The sequence below is a fragment of the Anas acuta genome, chromosome 1, assembly GCF_963932015.1.
Source record: "Anas acuta chromosome 1, bAnaAcu1.1, whole genome shotgun sequence".
Lineage (NCBI taxonomy): Eukaryota > Metazoa > Chordata > Aves > Anseriformes > Anatidae > Anas > Anas acuta.
The window spans coordinates 151,281,970-151,303,759 of record NC_088979.1 but is presented as its reverse complement, the minus strand read 5'-3'; the positions used below and the strand labels follow the sequence as shown (position 1 = coordinate 151,303,759).

At 52.6% G+C, this 21,790-nt stretch overlaps 1 protein-coding gene across 1 annotated transcript; it reads left to right on the top strand.

Moving 5' to 3' along the window:
• Positions 1-1,964: 1,964 nt before the first annotated feature.
• LOC137842201 (mucin-2-like) lies at positions 1,965-20,571 on the top strand. Its single transcript, XM_068656365.1, has 10 exons — positions 1,965-2,041; positions 4,272-4,389; positions 4,576-4,680; positions 4,894-5,087; positions 7,613-7,897; positions 8,426-8,697; positions 8,816-8,869; positions 10,384-10,469; positions 15,322-16,210; positions 20,420-20,571. The coding sequence occupies exons 1-10, from the start codon at positions 1,965-1,967 to the stop codon at positions 20,569-20,571; spliced, it is 2,232 nt and encodes a 743-aa protein (XP_068512466.1).
• The last annotated feature ends 1,219 nt before the right edge of the window (positions 20,572-21,790 follow it).

Here is a 21,790-nt window from a genome sequence, read left to right as displayed (position 1 = left end):
GGAAGCAGCTCATGGTAGTGACCTAACCGCTTTAGTCACTTGGCTGTAATGCTCAGGGAGCCCAGTGGGTGCCGGGGGGGTTCCCACCCCCAGGACCTGGAGATGCAGCAGGGACAAAGTTCTCAAGGGCCTGGAGCTTCGTGCTCCTGCTCTTTGGAGCTGTTGGGAGCTTGAGTCTCGCTCCTGCCCCTTTCTGTAGGGGTCTCAGGCCGGGCTGGGCTCTGCCTGTGGGCTTCAGACCCTGCCCCAGTGTCCCCGCGGGGAGGGCATCGCTGGGACTCCCTCGAGAGCCTTCCCGCTCCTGGGGGACATCGCTGCGCCGACCGCTTCCTCAAACGCAGAAGCACGCTCGTTTTTTGGGGTTTTTTCTTTTTTGAAATCTTGCAGATATAGCACGCTTTCAATTCCTCAAAGCCTGGCTTCTGCATGTGACCAGCGGCACTGTCCCCTTCCCTCCCTGTCCCTTCCCCTTCCAGCAGCACACGCGTGCAGCTGGTGGCCAGAGCCAGGGCGTCTCCTTCTCCCTTCTTTCCAGCGGCCCATGGGGCTGCGTCGTGTGGGTTTCATTGAGAAAGCCACGAAACCACGGAAAGGGAGAGCTTGGGCACCTGGAGGAGCGAGACCCCAAGGACCTCGCTTTGGCCGGGAGGGAAAACCACCACGGTGTAGCATCCCCATCGGCGATGCTCACACCATGGGGACACGGAGCTGGATGTCCCCAGGCTCGCCAGGGCACCAGCTTTGAGGGGACACTCGGTGCGCCCGCGGGTGCCCGCTCCCTGCCACCGGGCTGTTTTGCAGCGCTCCCATCCCCGGCCAAGGCAGGAATGCCAGGAATGCGAAATCCCGGCATAACACCCCCCCCGCGTCCCCGTCCCGTCGCAAGAACAGGATATTCGCCTGAGCAACATCCACTCACACACGCCTCGCTATCAGGAAAAAACACTCAGTCAGCGTCTGGAAGGGGCCGATGGGCTGCCCGGCTGCCGGGGCTTCCGCGTGGGGAGGGAGAGCGGGGCCGCGTGGGATCCTCGGCCGTGGGGGGCCGTGGGTGAGCACCGGCAGCAGCCGGGGGAATCCGAAATTTGGGGATTTGTCCTCGTGCTTGAGCCGCCTGGCTTCTCGCAAAGTGGCCCCGGGGGGCTCCTTTGGTGGGTGCCCCGAGTGGTGCCAACACATCCCGCTCCCAGCACGGGCTCCGCAAACCCATCCTGTCCCAGGTAAACAGGATCTGGCTGCGCTGCCTGACCTTGTTTACCTCCCCGAAAGAATCTGGCTGGAATTTTCTTTTCTTGTTGTTTTTTTCTTTTTTTTTTTCTTTCCTCAGGGCCGGTGAGTCAGCCGGCAGCAATGCGCGCGGCCTTTCCATTCTGACTCACCCCGCTGCCCGCCGCTCCCCTCTGTCCCGCGAAGCCCCCGTGCCCCCCGTGATGTAACCCAGGCCCCGGTGGCCGCGGTGGTGGCAGTGGCGGTGGGGCAGGAGGGAAGCGTGGCAGAGCAGAGCGATTGGGCAGCCCCTGTGCCAAAACACAGGAAGCGCACTGAGAAGTCAGCTCAAAAAAAAAAAAATAATAATAATAATAATAATAATAATAATAAAAAAAAAAAAAACACAACACCAAAGCAAACAAAACAAAACAGAATAATTAAAAAAAAAAAAAAAAAAGGCCTAACCAGAACAATTGCCCAGAAGAGAAAAGAAAAAAAGCAAGAAAAAAAAATTAAAAATCAGAGGCCAAGGGAGCTGGCCCGGCGCCAGGCCCCTTGTTTTCGTTTCCCAACACAATGCACGTTAAATAATACTTCCTTCTCGCAACACGGCCCTCCTGGGCCGCTCTTGTTTGTCTCGGGGTCGCTGCGTGGGGTGATGGCCCCCCGGCACCGCCAGCCCGCTCCCGGTGCTGCTGGAGAAGAGCTCCCGGTGTCTCCGGGGCTGCTCCCAGCCTCTGGTGCCCGTGGGCAGGATGGGGCTGAGCCACTCTGCAGGGCGATGTCCCCCGTGTCCCCCCAAAAACAGCCAGCCCGAGCTGAGGAGCCGTGGGTAGGAGCTAATCACAGCACTCATACGATATACGCGGATTTATTGCCAGGTTAAATAAAACAGGATAGTAAAACGTGGGATGAGCCATTTCATGGCATTTCTGGCCAGGCTGGCAGCCTGGGGTGAGGGGAAGCCCTTTTCCTCGCCCCTTGGCTCTCCAGGTGCCGCTTGGCTGGGGCTCAGCTTTCTTCTCGCGGGGATTTCTCTTCCAGCCAAGTGTCGCTGGCACCCAGCTGACTGCGCTCAGGTGCCTGCGTGCTGCAGGAGTCCAGGCAAAACTGCTTTGGTTCATCCTGACTGCTCTCCTGAGAAATCTGACATCTGAGGCACCTTCTCTGTGGCAGTGTCAATCAACGGCCATCAAGGGGTAGATCAGATCCATTTATCTCTCCACATCATCTCCATCTAACCCTACCTCTACCTCTACCTCTACCTCTACCCCTACCTCTACCCCTAACTCTACCTCTACCTCTACCCGAACCCCAACACCTACCTCTACCTCTACCTCTACCTCTACCTCTACCTCTACCTCTACCTCTACCTCTACCTCTACCTCTACCTCTACCCCAACCCCAACCCCAACCCCAACCCTAACCCCTACCTCTACCTCTACCTCTACCTCTACCTCTACCTCTACCTCTACCTCTACCCCGACCCCAACCCCAACACCTACCGCTACCCCTACCTCTATCCCTACCTCTACCCCTACCCCTACCTCTACCTCTACCTCTATCCCTACCTCTACCTCTACCCCTACCTCTACCTCTACCCCTACCTCTACCCCTACCTCTACCTCTACCTCTACCCGAACCCCAACACCTACACCTACCTCTACCTCTGCCTCTACCTCTACCTCTAACTCTACCTCTACCTCTACCTCTACCTCTACCCCAACTCCAACCCCAACCCCTACCTCAACCACTACCTCTACCTCTACCTCTACCTCTACCTCTACCTCTACCTCTACCCCTACACTTACTACCTCTACCTCTACCTCTACCTCTACCTCTACCTCTACCTCTACCTCTACCTCTACCTCTACCCCAACCCCAACCCCAACCCCAACCCCAACCCCAACCCCAACCCTAACCCCTACCTCTACCTCTACCTCTACCTCTACCTCTACCTCTACCTCATCTACCTCTACCTCTACCCCGACCCCAACCCCAACACCTACCGCTACCCCTACCTCTATCCCTACCTCTACCCCAACCCCAACCCCAACCCCAACCCCTACCTCTACCTCTACCTCTACCTCTACCTCTACCTCTACCTCTACCTCTACCTCTACCTCTACCTCTACCTCTACCTCTACCTCTACCCCTACCTCTACCTCTACCTCTACCTCTACCCCAACCCCAAACCCAAACCCAAACCCAACCCCAACACCAACCCAAACCCCTACCTCTACCCCTACTTCTATCCCTACCTCTAACCCAACCCCTACCTCTACCTCTACCTCTACCTCTACCTCTACCTCTACCTCTACCTCTACCTCTACCTCTACCTCTACCTCTACCTCTACCTCTACATCTACCCCTACCCCTACCTCTCCCTCTACCTCTATCTATACCACTACACCTACCTCTACCTCTACCCCAACCTCTACCTCTACCCCAACCCAAACCCGAACCCCAACCCCTACCTCTACCTCTACTTCTACCTCTACCCCTACACCTACCACTACCCCAACCACAACCCCAAACCCTACCTCTACCTCTACCTCTACCTCTACCTCTACCTCTACCTCTACCTCTACCTCTACCTCTACATCTACCTCTACCTCTACCTCTACACCTACCCCTACTTCTACCTCTACCTCTACGTCTACCTCTACCCCAACTCCAACCCCAACCCCTACCTCAACCTCTACCTCTACCCCAACCCCAACCCCAACCCCAACCCCAACCCCTACCTCTATCCCTACCTCTACCTCTACCTCTACCTCTACCTCTACCTCTACCTCTACCTCTACCTCTACCTCTACCTCTACCTCTACCTCTACCTCTACCTCTACCTCTACCTCTACCTCATCTACCTCTACATCTACCTCTACATCTACCTCTACCTCTACCTCTACCCCAACTCTTACTAACTCTAACTCTAACCCAACCAAAACCCCAAACTCTACCTCTACCTCTACCTCTACCCCAACCCCAACCCCTACATCTATCTCTACACCTACCCATACCTCTACCCCTACCACTACCGCTATTCCTACCTCTACCAGTATCTCTACCTCTACTCCTACCTCTACTCCTACCCTTACCCCTACCCCTACCCCTACCCCTACCCCTACCTCTACCTCTACCTCTACCTCTACCTCTACCTCTACCTCTACCCCTACCTCTACCTCTACCTCTACCTCTACCCCTACCTCTATCCCTACCTCTACCCCTACCCCTACCTCTACCTCTACCTCTACCTCTACCCCTACCTCTACCCCTAACTCTACCTCTACCTCTACCTCTACCCCTACCTCTACCCCTACCTCTACCCCTACCTCTACCTCTACCTCTACCTCTACCTCTACCTCTACCTCTACCTCTACCTCTACCTCTACCTCTACCCCTACCTCTACCCCTAACTCTACCTCTACCTCTACCCGAACCCCAACACCTACCTCTACCTCTACCTCTACCTCTACCTCTACCTCTACCTCTACCTCTACCTCTACCTCTACCTCTACCTCTACCTCTACCCCAACCCCAACCCCAACCCCAACCCTAACCCCTACCTCTACCTCTACCTCTACCTCTACCTCTACCTCTACCTCTACCTCTACCTCTACCTCTACCCCGACCCCAACCCCAACACCTACCGCTACCCCTACCTCTATCCCTACCTCTACCCCTACCCCTACCTCTACCTCTACCTCTATCCCTACCTCTACCTCTACCCCTACCTCTACCTCTACCCCTACCTCTACCCCTACCTCTACCTCTACCTCTACCCGAACCCCAACACCTACACCTACCTCTACCTCTGCCTCTACCTCTACCTCTAACTCTACCTCTACCTCTACCTCTACCCCAACTCCAACCCCAACCCCTACCTCAACCACTACCTCTACCCCAACCCCAACCCCAACCCCTACCTCTACCTCTACCTCTACCTCTACCTCTACCTCTACCTCTACCTCTACCTCTACCTCTACCTCTACCTCTACCTCTACCCCAACCCCAACCCCAACCCCAACCCCAACCCCAACCCTAACCCCTACCTCTACCTCTACCTCTACCTCTACCTCTACCTCTACCTCTACCTCTACCTCTACCTCTACCTCTACCTCTACCTCATCTACCTCTACCTCTACCCCGACCCCAACCCCAACACCTACCGCTACCCCTACCTCTATCCCTACCTCTACCCCAACCCCAACCCCTACCTCTACCTCTACCTCTACCTCTACCTCTACCTCTACCTCTACCTCTACCCCTACCTCTACCTCTATCTCTACATCTACCTCTACCTCTACCTCTACCCCAACCCCAAACCCAAACCCAAACCCAACCCCAACACCAACCCAAACCCCTACCTCTACCCCTACTTCTATCCCTACCTCTAACCCAACCCCTACCTCTACCTCTACCTCTACCTCTACCTCTACCTCTACCTCTACCTCTACCTCTACCTCTACCTCTACCTCTACATCTACCCCTACCCCTACCTCTCCCTCTACCTCTATCTATACCACTACACCTACCTCTACCTCTACCCCAACCTCTACCTCTACCCCAACCCAAACCCGAACCCCAACCCCTACCTCTACCTCTACTTCTACCTCTACCCCTACACCTACCACTACCCCAACCACAACCCCAAACCCTACCTCTACCTCTACCTCTACCTCTACCTCTACCTCTACCTCTACCTCTACCTCTACCTCTACATCTACCTCTACCTCTACCTCTACACCTACCCCTACTTCTACCTCTACCTCTACGTCTACCTCTACCCCAACTCCAACCCCAACCCCTACCTCAACCTCTACCTCTACCCCAACCCCAACCCCAACCCCAACCCCAACCCCTACCTCTACCTCTACCTCTACCTCTACCTCTACCTCTACCTCTACCTCTACCTCTACCTCTACCTCATCTACCTCTACATCTACCTCTACATCTACCTCTACCTCTACCTCTACCTCTACCCCAACTCTTACTAACTCTACCTCTAACCCAACCAAAACCCCAAACTCTACCTCTACCTCTACCTCTACCCCAACCCCAACCCCTACATCTATCTCTACCTCTACCTCTACCTCTACCTCTACCTCTACCTCTACCTCTACCTCTACCTCTACCTCTACCTCTACACCTACCCATACCTCTACCCCTACCACTACCGCTATTCCTACCTCTACCAGTATCTCTACCTCTACTCCTACCTCTACTCCTACCCTTACCCCTACCCCTACCCCTACACCTACCCCTACCTCTACCTCTACCTCTACCTCTACCTCTACCTCCACCTCTACCTCTACCTCTACCTCTACCTCTACCTCTACCCCAACCCCAACCCCAACCCCTACCTCAACCTCTACCTCAACCTCAACCTCTACCTCTACCTCTACCTCTACCTCTACCTCTACCTCTACCTCTACCTCTACCTCTACCTCTACCTCTACCTCTACCCCTACCTCTACCTCTACACCTCCCCATACCTCTACCCCTACCTCTACCCCTACTCCTACATCTACTCCTACCTCTACCCCTACCCCTACTCCTACCTCTACCCCTACCCCTACCCCTACCCCTACCCCTACCTCTACCTCTACCTCTACCTCTACCTCTACCTCTACCTCTACCTCTACCTCTACCTCTACCTCTACCTCTACCTCTACCACTACTTCTACCTCTACACCAACTCCTACCTCTACCTCTACCTCTACCCCAAACCCAACCCCTACCTCTACCTCTATCTCTACCTCTACCTCTACCTCTACACCTACCTCTACCTCTACACCTACCCCTACCTCTACCTCTACCTCTACGTCTACCTCTACCCCAACCCCAACACCTACCCCTACCTCTACATCTATCTCTACCTCTACCCCTACTCTTAGTAACTCTACCTCTACCCCATACCCAACCCCTACCTCTACCTTTACCTCTACTCCAAACCCAACCCCAACCCCTACCTCTACCTCTACCTCTACCTCTACCTCTACCTCTACCTCTACCTCTACCTCTACCTCTACCTCTACCTCTACCTCTACCTCTACCTCAACCTCTACCTCTACCTCTACCTCTACCTCTACCTCTATCTATACCTCTACCTCTACCTCTACCTCTACCTCTACCCCTACCTCTACCTCTACCTCTACCTCTACCCCTACTCTTACTTACTCTAACTCTACCCCAACCCCAACCCTACCTCTACCTCTACCTCTAACCGAACCCCAACCCCTACCTCTACCTCTACGTCTATCTCTACACCAACCCCAACCCCAACCCCTACCTCTACCTCTACACCTACCCCTACCTCTACCTCTACGTCTACCTCTACCCCAACCCCAAAACCTACCCCTACCTCTACATCTATCTCTACCTCTACCCCTACTCTTAGTAACTCTACCTCTACCCCATACCCAACCCCTACCTCTACCTTTACCTCTACTACAACCCCAACCCCAACCCCAACCCCTACCTCTACCTCTACCTCTACCTCTACCTCTACCTCTACCTCTACCTCTACCTCTACCTCTACCTCTACCTCTACCTCTACCCCTACCTCTACCTCTATCTCTACATCTACCTCTACCTCTACCCCAACCCAAAACCCAAACCCAACCCCAACCCCAACACCAACCCAAACCCCTACCTCTACCCCTACTTCTATCCCTAACTCTAAGCCAACCCCTACCTCTACCTCTACCTCTACCTCTACCTCTACCTCTACCTCTACCTCTACCTCTACCTCTACCTCTACCTCTACCTCTACCTCTACCTCTACCTCTACCTCATCTACCTCTACCTCTACCTCTACATCTACCTCTACCTCTAACTCTACCCCTACTCTTACTAACTCTACCTCTACCCCAACCCAAACCCCAACCTCTACCTCTACCTCTACCCCAACCCCAACCCCAACCCCTACCTCTACCTCTACCTCTACCTCTACCTCTACCTCTACCTCTACCTCTACCTCTACCTCTACCTCTACCTCTACCTCTACCCCTACCTCTACCTCTACCTCTACCTCTACCCCTACCTCTACCTCTACCTCTACACCTACCTCTACACCTACCTCTACACCTACCCCTACCTCTACCGCTATTCCTACCTCTACCACTATCTCTACCTCTACGTCTACCTCTACCCCAACCCCAACACCTACCCCTACTTCTACATCTATCTCAACCTCTACCCCTTCTCTTAGTAACTCTACCTCTACCCCATACCCAACCCCTACCTCTACCTTTACCTCTACTCCAAACCCAACACCAACCCCTACCTCTACCTCTACCTCTAACCGAACCCCAACCCCTACCTCTACCTCTAACTCTATCTCTACACCAACCCCAACCCCAACCCCTACCTCTACCTCTACACCTACCCCTACCTCTACCTCTACCTCTACGTCTACCTCTACCCCAACCCCAACACCTACCCCTACTTCTACATCTATCTCAACCTCTACCCCTTCTCTTAGTAACTCTACCTCTACCCCATACCCAACCCCTACCTCTACCTTTACCTCTACTCCAAACCCAACACCAACCCCTACCTCTACCTCTACCTCTAACTCTAACTCTACCTCTACCTCTAGTCTACCTCTACCTCTACCTCTACCTCTACCTCTACCTCTATGTCTACCTCTACCGCAACCCCAACCCCAAACCCAACCCCAACCCCTACCTCTACCCCTACCTCTATCCCTACCTCTAACCCAACCCCAACCCGTACCTCTACCTCTACCTCTACCTCTACCTCTACCTCTACCTCTACCTCTACCTCTACCTCTACCTCTACCTCTACCTCTACCTCTACCTCTACCTCTACCTCTACCTCTACCTCTACCTCTACGCCTACCTCTACCTCTACCTCTACCTCTACCTCTACCCCAACCCCAACACCAACCCCTACCTCTACCTCTACCTCTACCTCTACCTCTACCTCTACCTCTACCTCTACCTCTACCTCTACCTCTACACCTACCCCTACCTCTACGCCTACCTCTACTCCTACCTCTACCTCTACGTCTACCTCTACCCCAACCCCGACACCTACCCCTACCTCTACGTCTACCTCTACCTCTACCCCTACTCTTACTAACTCTACCTCTACCGCATACCAAACCCCTACCTCTAACTTTACCTCTACTCCAAACGAAACCCCAAACGCTACCCCTACCCCTACCTCTAACTCTACCTCTACCTCTACCTCTACCTCTACCTCTAACTCTACCTCTACCTCTACCTCTACCTCTACACCTACCCCTACCTCGACCTCTACCTCTACCTCTACCTCTACCCCTACCTCTACCTCTACGTCTACCTCTACCCCAACCCCAACACCTACCCCAACACCTACCCCTACCTCTACCTCTACCTCTACCTCTACCTCTACCTCTACCTCTACCTCTACCTCTACCTCTACCTCTACCTCTACCTCTACCCCTACTCTTACTAACTCTACCTCTACCCCATACCCAACCCCTACCTCTAACTTTACCTCTACTCCAAACGAAACCCCAACCCCTACCTCTACCTCTACTTCTACCTCTACCTCTACCTCTACACCTACCTCTATCTCTACATCTACCTCTACCTCTACATCTACCTCTACCCCAACCCCAAACCCAAGCCCAACCCCAACCCCAACCCCAACCCCTACCTCTACCCCTACTTCTATCCCAACCTCTAACCCAACCCCTACCTCTACCTCTACCTCTATCTCTACCTGTAACTCTACCCCTACTCTTACTAACTCTACCTCTACCCCAACCCAAACCCCAACCTCTACCTCTATCTCTACCCCAACTCCAACCCCTACCTCTACCTCTACCTCTACCTCTACCTCTACCTCTACCTCTACCTCTACCTCTACACCTACCTCTACACCTACCTCTACACCTACCCCTACCTCTACCGCTATTCCTACCTCTACCACTATCTCTACCTCTACTCCTACCTCTACTCCTACACCTACCCCTACCTCTACCTCTACCTCTACCCCAACCTCTACCTCTACCCCAACCCCAACCCGAACACCAACCCCTACCTCTACCTCTACCTCTACCTCTACCTCTACCTCTACCCCTACACCTACCTCTACTCCTACCCCTACCCCTACCCCTACTCCTACCCCTACCTCTACCTCTACCTCTACTTCTAGCTCTACCTCTACCTCTACCTCTACGTCTACCTCTACCTCTACCCCTACCCCTACCTCTACCTCTACCTCTAACTATACCTCTACACGTACACCTACCCCTACACCTAACCCTACCTCTACCTCTAACTCTACCTCTACCCCTACTCTTAATAACTCTACCTCTACCCCAACCCCAACCCTACCTCTACCCCTACCCCTATCCCTACCTCTACTCCTACCCCTAACTCTACACCTACCTCTACCTCTACCTCTACCTCTACCTCTACCTCTACCTCTACCTCTACCTCTACCTCTACCTCGACCTCTACTTCTGCCTCTACCCCAACCCCTACCTCTACCCCAACCCCTACCTCTACCTCTACCTCTACCTCTACCTCTACCTCTACCTCTACCTCTACCTCTACCTCTACCTCTACTTCTACCTCTACCCCAACCCCTACCTCTACCCCAACCCCTACCTCTACCTCTACCTCTACCTCTACCTCTACCTCTACCTCTACCTCTACCTCTACCTCTACCTCTACCCCAATACCAACCCCTACCTCTACCTCTATCTCTACCTCTACCTCTACCTCTACCTCTACCTCTACACCTCCCCATACCTCTACCCCTACTCCTACCTCTACTCCTACCTCTACCCCTACCCCTACTCCTACCTCTACCCCTACCCCTACCCCTACCCCTCATCCTACCTCTACCTCTACCTCTACCTCTACCTCTACCTCTACCTCTACCTCTACCCCTACCTCTACCTCTACGTCTACCTCTACCCCAACCCCAACACCTACCCCTACCTCTACCTCTACCTCTACCTCTACCCCTACTCTTACTAACTCTACCTCTACCCCATACCCAACCCCTACCTCTAACTTTACCTCTACTCCAAACGAAACCCCAACCCCTACCTCTACCTCTACCTCTACTTCTACCTCTAACTCTACCTCTACACCTACCTCTATCTCTACATCTACCTCTACCTCTACCTCTACATCTACCTCTACCCCAACCCCAAACCCAAACCCAAGCCCAACCCCAACCCCAACCCCAAACCCTACCTCTACCCCTACTTCTATCCCTACCTCTAACCCAACCCCTACCTCTACCTCTACCTCTACCTCTACCTCTACCTCTACCTCTACCTCTACCTGTAACTCTACCCCTACTCTTACTAACTCTACCTCTACCCCAACCCAAACCCCAACCTCTACCTCTACCTCTACCCCAACTCCAACCCCTACCTCTACCTCTACCTCTACCTCTACCTCTACCTCTACCTCTACCTCTACCTCTACCTCTACCTCTACCTCTACACCTACCTCTACACCTACCTCTACACCTACCCCTACCTCTACCGCTATTCCTACCTCTACCACTATCTCTACCTCTACTCCTACCTCTACTCCTACACCTACCCCTACCTCTACCTCTACCTCTACCTCTACCTCTACCCCTACACCTACCTCTACTCCTACCCCTACACCTACCCCTACCCCTACCCCTACCTCTACCTCTACCTCTACCTCTACCTCTACCTCTACCTCTACCTCTACCTCTACCTCTACCTCTACCTCTACCTCTACCTCTACCCCTACCCCTACCTCTACCTCTACCTCTAACTATACCTCTACACGTACACCTACCCCTACACCTAACCCTACCTCTACCTCTAACTCTACCTCTACCCCTACTCTTAATAACTCTACCTCTACCCCAACCCCAACCCTACCTCTACCCCTACCCCTATCCCTACCTCTACTCCTACCCCTACCTCTACACCTACCTCTACCTCTACCTCTACCTCTACCTCTACCTCTACCTCTACCTCTACCACTACTTCTACCTCTACCTCTACCTCTACCTCTACCTCTACCTCTACCTCTACCTCTACCTCTACCTCTACCCCAAACCCAACCCCCACCTCTACCTCTATCTCTACCTCTACCTCTACCTCTACCTCTACACCTCCCCATACCTCTACCCCTACTCCTACCTCTACCCCTACCTCTACCCCTACCCCTACTCCTACCTCTACCCCTACCCCTACCCCTACCCCTAATCCTACCTCTACCTCTACCTCTACCTCTACCTCTACCTCTACCTCTACCTCTACCTCTACCTCTACCTCTACCTCTACCCCTACCTCTACCTCTACATCTACGTCAACCCCAAACCCAACCCCTACCTCTACCCCTACCCCTACCCCTACCTCTACCTCTACCTCTACCTCTACCTCTACCTCTACCTCTACCTCTACCTCTACCTCTACCTCTACACCTACCCCTACCTCTACCTCTAACTCTACCTCTACCCCAAACCCAACCCCTACCTCTACCTCTACCTCTACCTCTACCTCTACCTCTACCTCTACCTCTACCTCTACCTCTACCTCCACCTCTACCCCTACTCTTACTAACTCTACCTCTACCCCAACCCCAACCTCTACCTTTACCTCTACCTCTACCTCTACCTCTACCTCTACCACAAACCCAACCCCTACCTCTACCTCTATCTCTACATTTACCTCTACCTCTACCTCTACACCTACCCCTAACTCTACTCCTACCTCTACCTCTACCTCTACCCCTACCTCTACTCCTACCTTTACCTCTACCCCTACCCCTACCCCTACCTCTACCTCTACCTCTACCTCTACCTCTACCTCTACCTCTACCTCTGCCTCTGCCTCTGCCTCTGCCTCTGCCTCTGCCTCTACCTCTACCTCTACACCTACCTCTAAACATACACCTACCTCTACCCCTACCCCTACCCCTACCCCTACCCCTACCTCTACCTCTACCTCTACCTCTACCTCTACCTCTACCTCTACCTCTACCTCTACCTCTACCTCTACCTCTACCTTTACCCCTACTCTTACTAACTCTACCTCTACCTCTACTTCTACCTCTACCCCTACTCTTACTAACCCTACCTCTACCTCCACCTCTACCTCTACCTCTACACCTACCCCTACCTCTACCTTTACCTGTACCTCTACACCTACCTCTACCCCAACCCCAACCCCTACATCTACCTTTACCTATACCTCTACACCTATCCCTACCTTTACCTCTACCCCTACCCCTACTCCTACCTCTACCTCTACACCTACCCATACCTCTACCTCTACCTCTACCTCTACCTCTACCTCTACCTCTACCTCTACCTCTACCTCTACCCCTACTCTTACTAACTCTACCTCTACCCCAACCCAAACCCTTACCTCTACCTCTACCCCAACCCCAACCCCTACCTCTACCTCTACCTCTACATCTACCTCTACCACAAACCCAACCCCTACCGCTATCTCTACCTCTAACTCTACCTCTACCTCTACCTCTACACCTACCCCTACCTCTACCCCTACCTCTATCCCTATTCCTACCTCTACCACTACCTCTACCTCTACTCCTACCTCTACTCCTACCCCTACCCCTACCCCTACCCCTACCTCTACCTCTACCTCTACCTCTACCTCTACCCCTACCTCTACCCCTACCTCTACCTCTACATCTAACCGAACCCCAACCCCTAACTCTACCTCTACCCCAACACCAACCCCTACCTCTACCTCTACCTCTACCTATACCTCTACACCTACCCCTACCTCTACCCCTACCCCTACCTCTAACTCTACTTCTAACTATAACTCTACACCTACATATACCCCTACACCTAAAACTACCTCTACCTCTACCTCTACTCCTACTCTTACTAAATCTACCTCTACCCCAACCCCAACCCCTAACTCTACCCCTACCCCAACCCCTACCTCTACTCCTACCCCTGCCTCTACCCCTACCCCTACCTCTACCTCTACCTCTACCCCAACCCCAACCCCTACCTCTTCCTCTACCTCTACCTCTACCTCTAACTTTACACCTACCCCTACCTCTACCTCTACCCCAAACCCAACCCCTACCTCTACCTCTACCTCTACCTCTACTTCTACATCTACCTCTACATCTACCTCTACCTCTACCTCTACCTCTACCTGTACCTGTACCTCTACCTCTACCTCTACCTCTACCTCTACCCCTACCTCTACCTCTACCTCTACCTCTACCCCTACTCTTACTAACTCTACCTCTACCCCTACCCCTACCTATACCTCTACCTCTAACCCTACCTCTACCCCTACCTCTACCCCTACCTCTACCTCTACCACTACCCCTACCTCTACCTTTACCTCTACCCCTACCTCTACCCCTACCTCTACCTCTACCCCTACTCTTACTAACTCTACCTCTACCCCTACCCCTACCTATACCTCTACCTCTACCCCTACCTCTACCCCTACCTCTACCCCTACCTCTACCTCTACCACTACCCCTACCTCTACCTTTACCTCTACCTCTACCTCTACCTCTACCTCTACCTCTACCTCTACCTCTACATCTACCTCTATCTCTACCTCTACCTCTACCCCTACTCTTACTAACTCTACCTCTACCCCTACCCCTACCCCTACCCCTACCCCTACCCCTACCCCAACCCCTACCTCTACCTCTACCTCTACCTCTACCTCTACCTCTACCTCTACCTCTACCTTTACCTCTACCTCTACCTCTACCTCTACATCTACCTCTACACCTACTCCTACCTCTACCACTATCTCTACCTCTACTCCTACCTCTACTCCTACCCCTACCCCTACCCCTACCCCTACCTCTACCTCTACCTCTACCTCTACCCTACCTCTACCTCTACCTCTACCTCTACCTCTACCTCTACCTCTACCTCTACCTCTACCTCTACCCCTACTCTTACTAACTCTACCTCTACCTCTACCTCTACCCAAACCCCAAACACAACAGCAACCCCTACCTCCACCCCTACACCTACCCCTACCTCTACTCCTACCCCTATCTCTACCCCAACCCCAACCTCTACCTCTATCTCTACCCCTACCTCTACCTCTACTTCTACCTCTACCTCTAGTTCTACCTCTACCTCTACCACTACCTCTACCTCTACCTCTACCTCTACCTCTACCTCTACCTCTACCTCTACCTCTACCTCTACCTCTACCTCTACCTCTACTCTTCCTCTATCTCTACCTCTACCTCTACCCCTACTCTTACAAACTCTACCTCTACCCCTACCTCTACCTCTACCTCTACCACTACCCCTACCTCTACCCCTACCTCCACCCCAGCCCTACCTCTACTCCTACCCCTACCTCTACCCCTACCCCTACCTCTACCTCTACCCTTACCTCTACCTCTACCTCTACGCTACCTCTACTTCTACCTCTACCCCTACCTCTACCTCTACCACTACCTCTATCTCTACTTCTACCTCTACCTCTACCTCTACCTCTACCTCTACCTCTACCTCTACCTCTACCTCTACCTCTACCTCTACCTCTACCTCTACCTCTACCTCTACCTCTACTCTACCCTCTATCTCTACCTCTACCTCTACCCCTACTCTTACAAACTCTACCTCTACCCCTACCTCTACCTCTACCTCTACCACTACCCCTACCTCTACCCCTACCTCCACCCCAGCCCTACCTCTACTCCTACCCCTACCTCTACCCCTACCCCTACCTCTACCTCTACCCCTACCTCTACCTCTACCTCTACCTCTACCTCTACCTCTACCTCTACCTCTACCTCTACCTCTACCCCTACTCTTACTAACTCTACCTCTATCTCTACCTCTACCTCTACCCCTACTCTTACTACCTCTACCTCTACCCCTACCCCTACCACTACCTCTACCTCTACACTTACCCCTACACCTACCTCTACTCCTACCCCTATCTCTACCTCTACCTCTACCCCTACTCTTCCTAACTCTACCTCTACCTCTATCTCTACCTGTACCTCTACCCCTACACTTACTACCTCTACCTCTACCTCTACCTCTACCTCTACCTCTACCTCTACCCCTACCCCTACCTCTACCCCTACCCCTACCTCTAACTCTACCCCTACCTCTACCCCTACCCCTACCTCTACCTCTACCTCTATCTCTACCTCTACCTCTACCCCTACTCTTACTACCTCTACCTCTACCTCTACCCCTACCCCTAACTCTACCTCTACCCCTACCTCTACCCCTACCCCTACCTCTACTCCTACCCCTATCTCTACCCTACCCCTACCCCTACCCCTACCCCTACCCCTACCCCTACCCCCTACCCCTACCCCTACCCCTACCTCTAACTCTACCCCCAACCCCCAACCCCAACACCTACCTCTACCTCTACCTCTACCTCTACCTCTACCTCTACCTCTATCTCTACCTCTACCTCTACCCCTACTCTTACTAACTCTACCTCTACCTCTACCTCTACCTCTACCTCTACCTCTACCTCTACCCCTACCCCTACCCCTACCCCTACCTCTACCTCTACCTCTACCTCTACCTCTACCTCTACCTCTACCTCTACCTCTACCTCTACCCCTACTCTTACTAACCTCTACCCCTACCCCTACCCCTACCCCTACCCCTACATCTACCTCTACCTCTACCTCTACCTCTACCTCTAACCCCTACTCCTTACTACCTCTACCTCTACCTCTACCTCTACCCCTACCTCTACATCTACCCCTACACTTACTAACTCTACCTCTACCCCAACCCCTACCCCTACCTCTACCCCTACCTCTATCCCTACCTCTAACCCAACCCCAACCCCTACCTCTATCTCTACCTCTACCTCTACCACTACCTCTACCTCTACCTCTACCCCAACCCTAACCCCCAACCCCTACCTCTACCCCTACCTCTATCCCTACCTCTACACCTACCTCTACCTCTACCTCTACCTCTACCTCTACCTCTACCTCTACCTCTACCTCTACCTCTACCTCTAACACCTACCTCTACCCGAAACCCCCAACCCCTACATCTACCTCTACCCCTACCTCTACCTCGTACCCCTACCTCTACCTCTACCCCTACCCCTACCTCTACCCCTACCTCTACCCCCTACCTCTACCTCTACCTCTACCTCTACCTCTACCTCTACCTCTACCTCTACCTCTACCTCTACCCCAACCCCAACCCCTACCTCTATCTCTACCTCTACACCTACTCCTACCTCTACCCCTACCTCTACCCCTACCTCTATCCCTATTCCTACCTCTACCACTATCTCTACCTCTACTCCTACCTCTAACACCTACCTCTACTCCTACCCCTACCTCTACCCCTACCTCTACCTCTACCTCTACCTCTACCTCTACCTCTACCTCTACCTCTACCTCTACCTCTGCCCCAACCCCAACCCCAACCCCAACCCCTACCTCTACCTCTACCTCTACCTCTACCTCTACCTCTACCTCTACCTCTACCTCTACCTCTACCTCTACCTCTACCTCTACCTCTACCTCTACCTCTACCTCTACCTCACCTCTACCCTTACCTCTACCTCTACCCCTACTCTTACTAACTCTACCTCTAACGCAACCCCCAACCCTACCTCTACCTCTACCTCTAACCGAACCCCAACCCCTACCTCTACCCCTACCTCTACCTCTACCCCAACCCCAACCCCCTACCTCTACCTCTACCTCTACCTATACCTCTACACATACCCCTACCTCTAGCCCTACCTCTAGCCCCTACCCCTAACTCTACCTCTACCTCTACCTCTACCTCTACCTCTACCTCTACCTCTACCTCTACCTCTACCTCTACCTCTACCTCTACCTCTACCTCTACCTCTACCTCTACTCTTACCAAATCTACCTCTACCCCTACTCTTACTAACTCTACCTCTACCCCAACACCAACCCCTACCTCGACCCCTACCCCTACCCCTACCTCTGCTCCTACCCCTACCTCTACCCCTACCCCTACCCCTACCCCCTACCTCTACCTCTACCTCTACCTCTACCTCTACCTCTACCTCTACCTCTACCTCTACCTCTAACTCTACCCCTACTCTTACTAACTCTACCCCAACCCCAACCCCTACCTCTACCTCTACCTCTACCCCAACCCCAACCCTACCTCTACCTCTACCTCTAACCGAAACCCCCAACCCCTACCTCTACCCCTACCTCTACCTATACCTCTACACCTACCCCTACCTCTACCCCTACCTCTACCCCTACCTCTACCTCTACCCCTACCTCTACCCCTACCTCTACCTCTACCTCTACCTCTACCTCTACCTCTACCTCTACCTCTACCTCTACCTCTACCTCTACCTCTACCTCTACCTCTACCTCTACCCCTACTCTTACTAACTCTACTTCTACCTCTACCTCTATCTCTACCTCTACCTCTACCCCTACTGTTACTAACTCTACCCCTACCCCTACCCCTACCCCTACCCCTACCTCTACCTCGACCTCTACCTCTACCCCTACCTCTACCTCTACCTCTACCTCTACCTCTACCTCTACCTCTACCTCTACCTCTACCTCTACCTCTACCCCTACCCCTACCTCTACCTCTACCTCTACCTCTACCTCTACCTCTACCTCTACCTCTACCCCTACCCCTACCTTTACCTCTACCCCTACCTCTACCCCTATCCCTACCCCTACCCCTACCTCTACCTCTACCCCAACCCCAACCCCTACCTCTACCTCTACCTCTACCCCAACCCCAACCCCAAACCCTACCTCTAACTCTACCTCTACCTCTACCTCTACCTCTACCTCTACCTCTACCTCTACCCCTACCCCTACCCCTACCCCTACCCCTACCCCTACCCCTACCTCTACCCCTACCCCTACCCCTACCCCTACCTCTACCTCTACCTCTACCTCTACCTCTACCTCTACCTCTACCTCTACCTCTACCTCTACCTCTACCTCTACCTCTACCTCTACCCCTACTGTTACTAACTCTACATCTACCCCTACCCCTACCCCTACCCCTACCTCTACCTCTGCCTCTACCTCTACCTCTACCTCTACCTCTACCTCTACCCCTACCCCTACCTCTACCCCTACCTCCACCCCAGCCCTACTTCTACTCCTACCCCTACCTCTACCCCTACCCCTACCTCTACCTCTACCTCTACCTCTACCTCTACCTCTACCTCTACCTCTACCTCTACCTCTACCCCTACCTCTACCTCTACCTCTACCTCTACCTCTACCTCTACCTCTACCTCTACCTCTACCTCTACCTCTACCCCAACCCCAACCCCTACCTCTACCTCTACCCCAACCCCAACCCCAAACCCCTACCTCTACCTCTACCTCTACCTCTACCTCTACCTCTACCTCTACCTCTACGTCTTCCTCTACCCCCTACTCTTACTAACTCTACCTCTACCTCTACCTCTACCTCTACCTCTACCTCTATCTCTACCTCTACCCCTACTCTTACTAACTCTACCTCTACCCCTACCCCTACCCCTACCCCTACCCCTACCCCTACCCCTACCTCTACCTCTACCTCTACCTCTACCTCTACCTCTACCTCTACCTCTACCTCTACCTCTACCTCTACCTCTACCCCAACCCCAACCCCTACCTCTACCTCTACCCCAACCCCAACCCCAAACCCTACCTCTACCTCTACCTCTACCTCTACCTCTACCTCTACCTCTACCTCTACCTCTACCTCTACCTCTACCTCTACCTCTACGTCTTCCTCTACCCCTACTCTTACTAACTCTACCTCTACCTCTACCTCTACCTCTACCTCTACCTCTATCTCTACCTCTACCCCTACTCTTACTAACTCTACCTCTACCCCTACCCCTACCCCTACCCCTACCCCTACCCCTACCCCTACCCCTACCTCTACCTCTACCTCTACCTCTACCTCTACCTCTATCCCTACCCCTACCTCTACCCCTACCTCCACCCCAGCCCTACCTCTATTCCTACCCCTACCTCTACCTCTACCCCTACCCCTACCTCTACCTCTACCCCTACCTCTACCTCTACCTCTACCTCTACCTCTACCTCTACCTCTACCTCTACCTCTACCTCTACCTCTACCTCTACCTCTACCTCTACCTCTATTTCTACCTCTACCTCTACCTCTACCTCTACCTCTACTTCTACCTCTACCATTATCTCTATTTCTACTCCTACCTCTATCCCAACCCCAACCCCTACCCCTACCTCTACCTCTACCTCCTCCCCTACGTCTACCTCTACGCCTACTTCCAGCTCTACCTCTATCTTTATTTCTACCTCTATCTATTTGTCTGAGGATTATTGTGATTTCTCATTAAATAGCAGATGCGAGAAAGGAAGATGAAAATAATCCTGAGTTGATCTTTTAGTTTAGTTTAGTTTAATTTTAGTTTAGTTTAGTTTAATTTTATTTTATTTTATTTTATTTTATTTTATTTTATTTTATTTTATTTTATTTTATTTTATTTTATTTATTTTATTTTATTTTATTTTATTTTATTTTATTTTATTTTATTTTATTTTATTTTATTTTATTTTATTTTATTTTATTTTATTTTATTTTATTTTTTTATTTTAAGCCAAATCCTGTCTTTAACACAAAATGGCATTGCTTCAGCTGTGTGCACCCCCTCAGATTTCTTACACGAGGACTTGCTGGGGGAGATGTTCCCAGCGCTAGGAGCTAACAAACACGTCCCATCTCTGTTACCGACGCGGCTCCGCACAGTCACGGCAGCAGCCAGGTAACATCTCGGGCAGCAAACTCCAGCTTCAGAGCAGGTGTTATCCCTGCCAAAGAGGTTTTGGAGATGGATCAGAGGGAGGTCATTAGGAAGGAAGCCGGGGGAGAGCCGGGATGCAGCAGGCTGAAGGCTGTGGTTTGTGCTTCCTACGCATTTGCTGTGCTCCCAAACCCATCCACGTCTGGTGGTATCACACACTGGGACTTCTTGGCCAACGGTGGGGGTCACCTCGTGGTAGACACCTAAATGTTGGCTCCAAAGTCTCACCCAGCCATCTCAGCTCCCTCCATAGTCAACAGAGATGGGCACCTCCGTGACACAACTCGATTCCTTGGCTTAATTTCCCTGGGGTTGGGATGAATCACCCCGTGGCAGTGCTCAACGCTCTCCTTTGTCTAGAGAAGGAGACAAGGGCTGCCAGTGTTTGACTGGTTAATTTTCAGCCAGCTCAGTTTAAGGTGCTTAATGTTCAGCTGGCAAGCACCAAGCTCAGTGAATCCCACCTTGGGAGAACAATGTGCCAGTGTACGACATGCAGCGGCAAGCCCCGGAACACAGCTCCTGCCTTGATTTATTTAACGTCTCCAGCCGGTGCTCACATCTGATCATGGGAACCGCTGTCTCAGCGAAATCCGGTTTGCTCAACCTGCAGAGCGTGCCTCGTCCTCCAGAGGTGTTGTCAAAGAATACGTCCCGTGGGGACCTTGAAACGTGTCAGAGAGAGGGGTTTTCCCTGCACTGGCACGGCGCTTGTTCTTATCAGCTGTCAAACCTTTGGCAACTCACCCTCTCCTGATAACACAGGTGAAAATCTGGGGT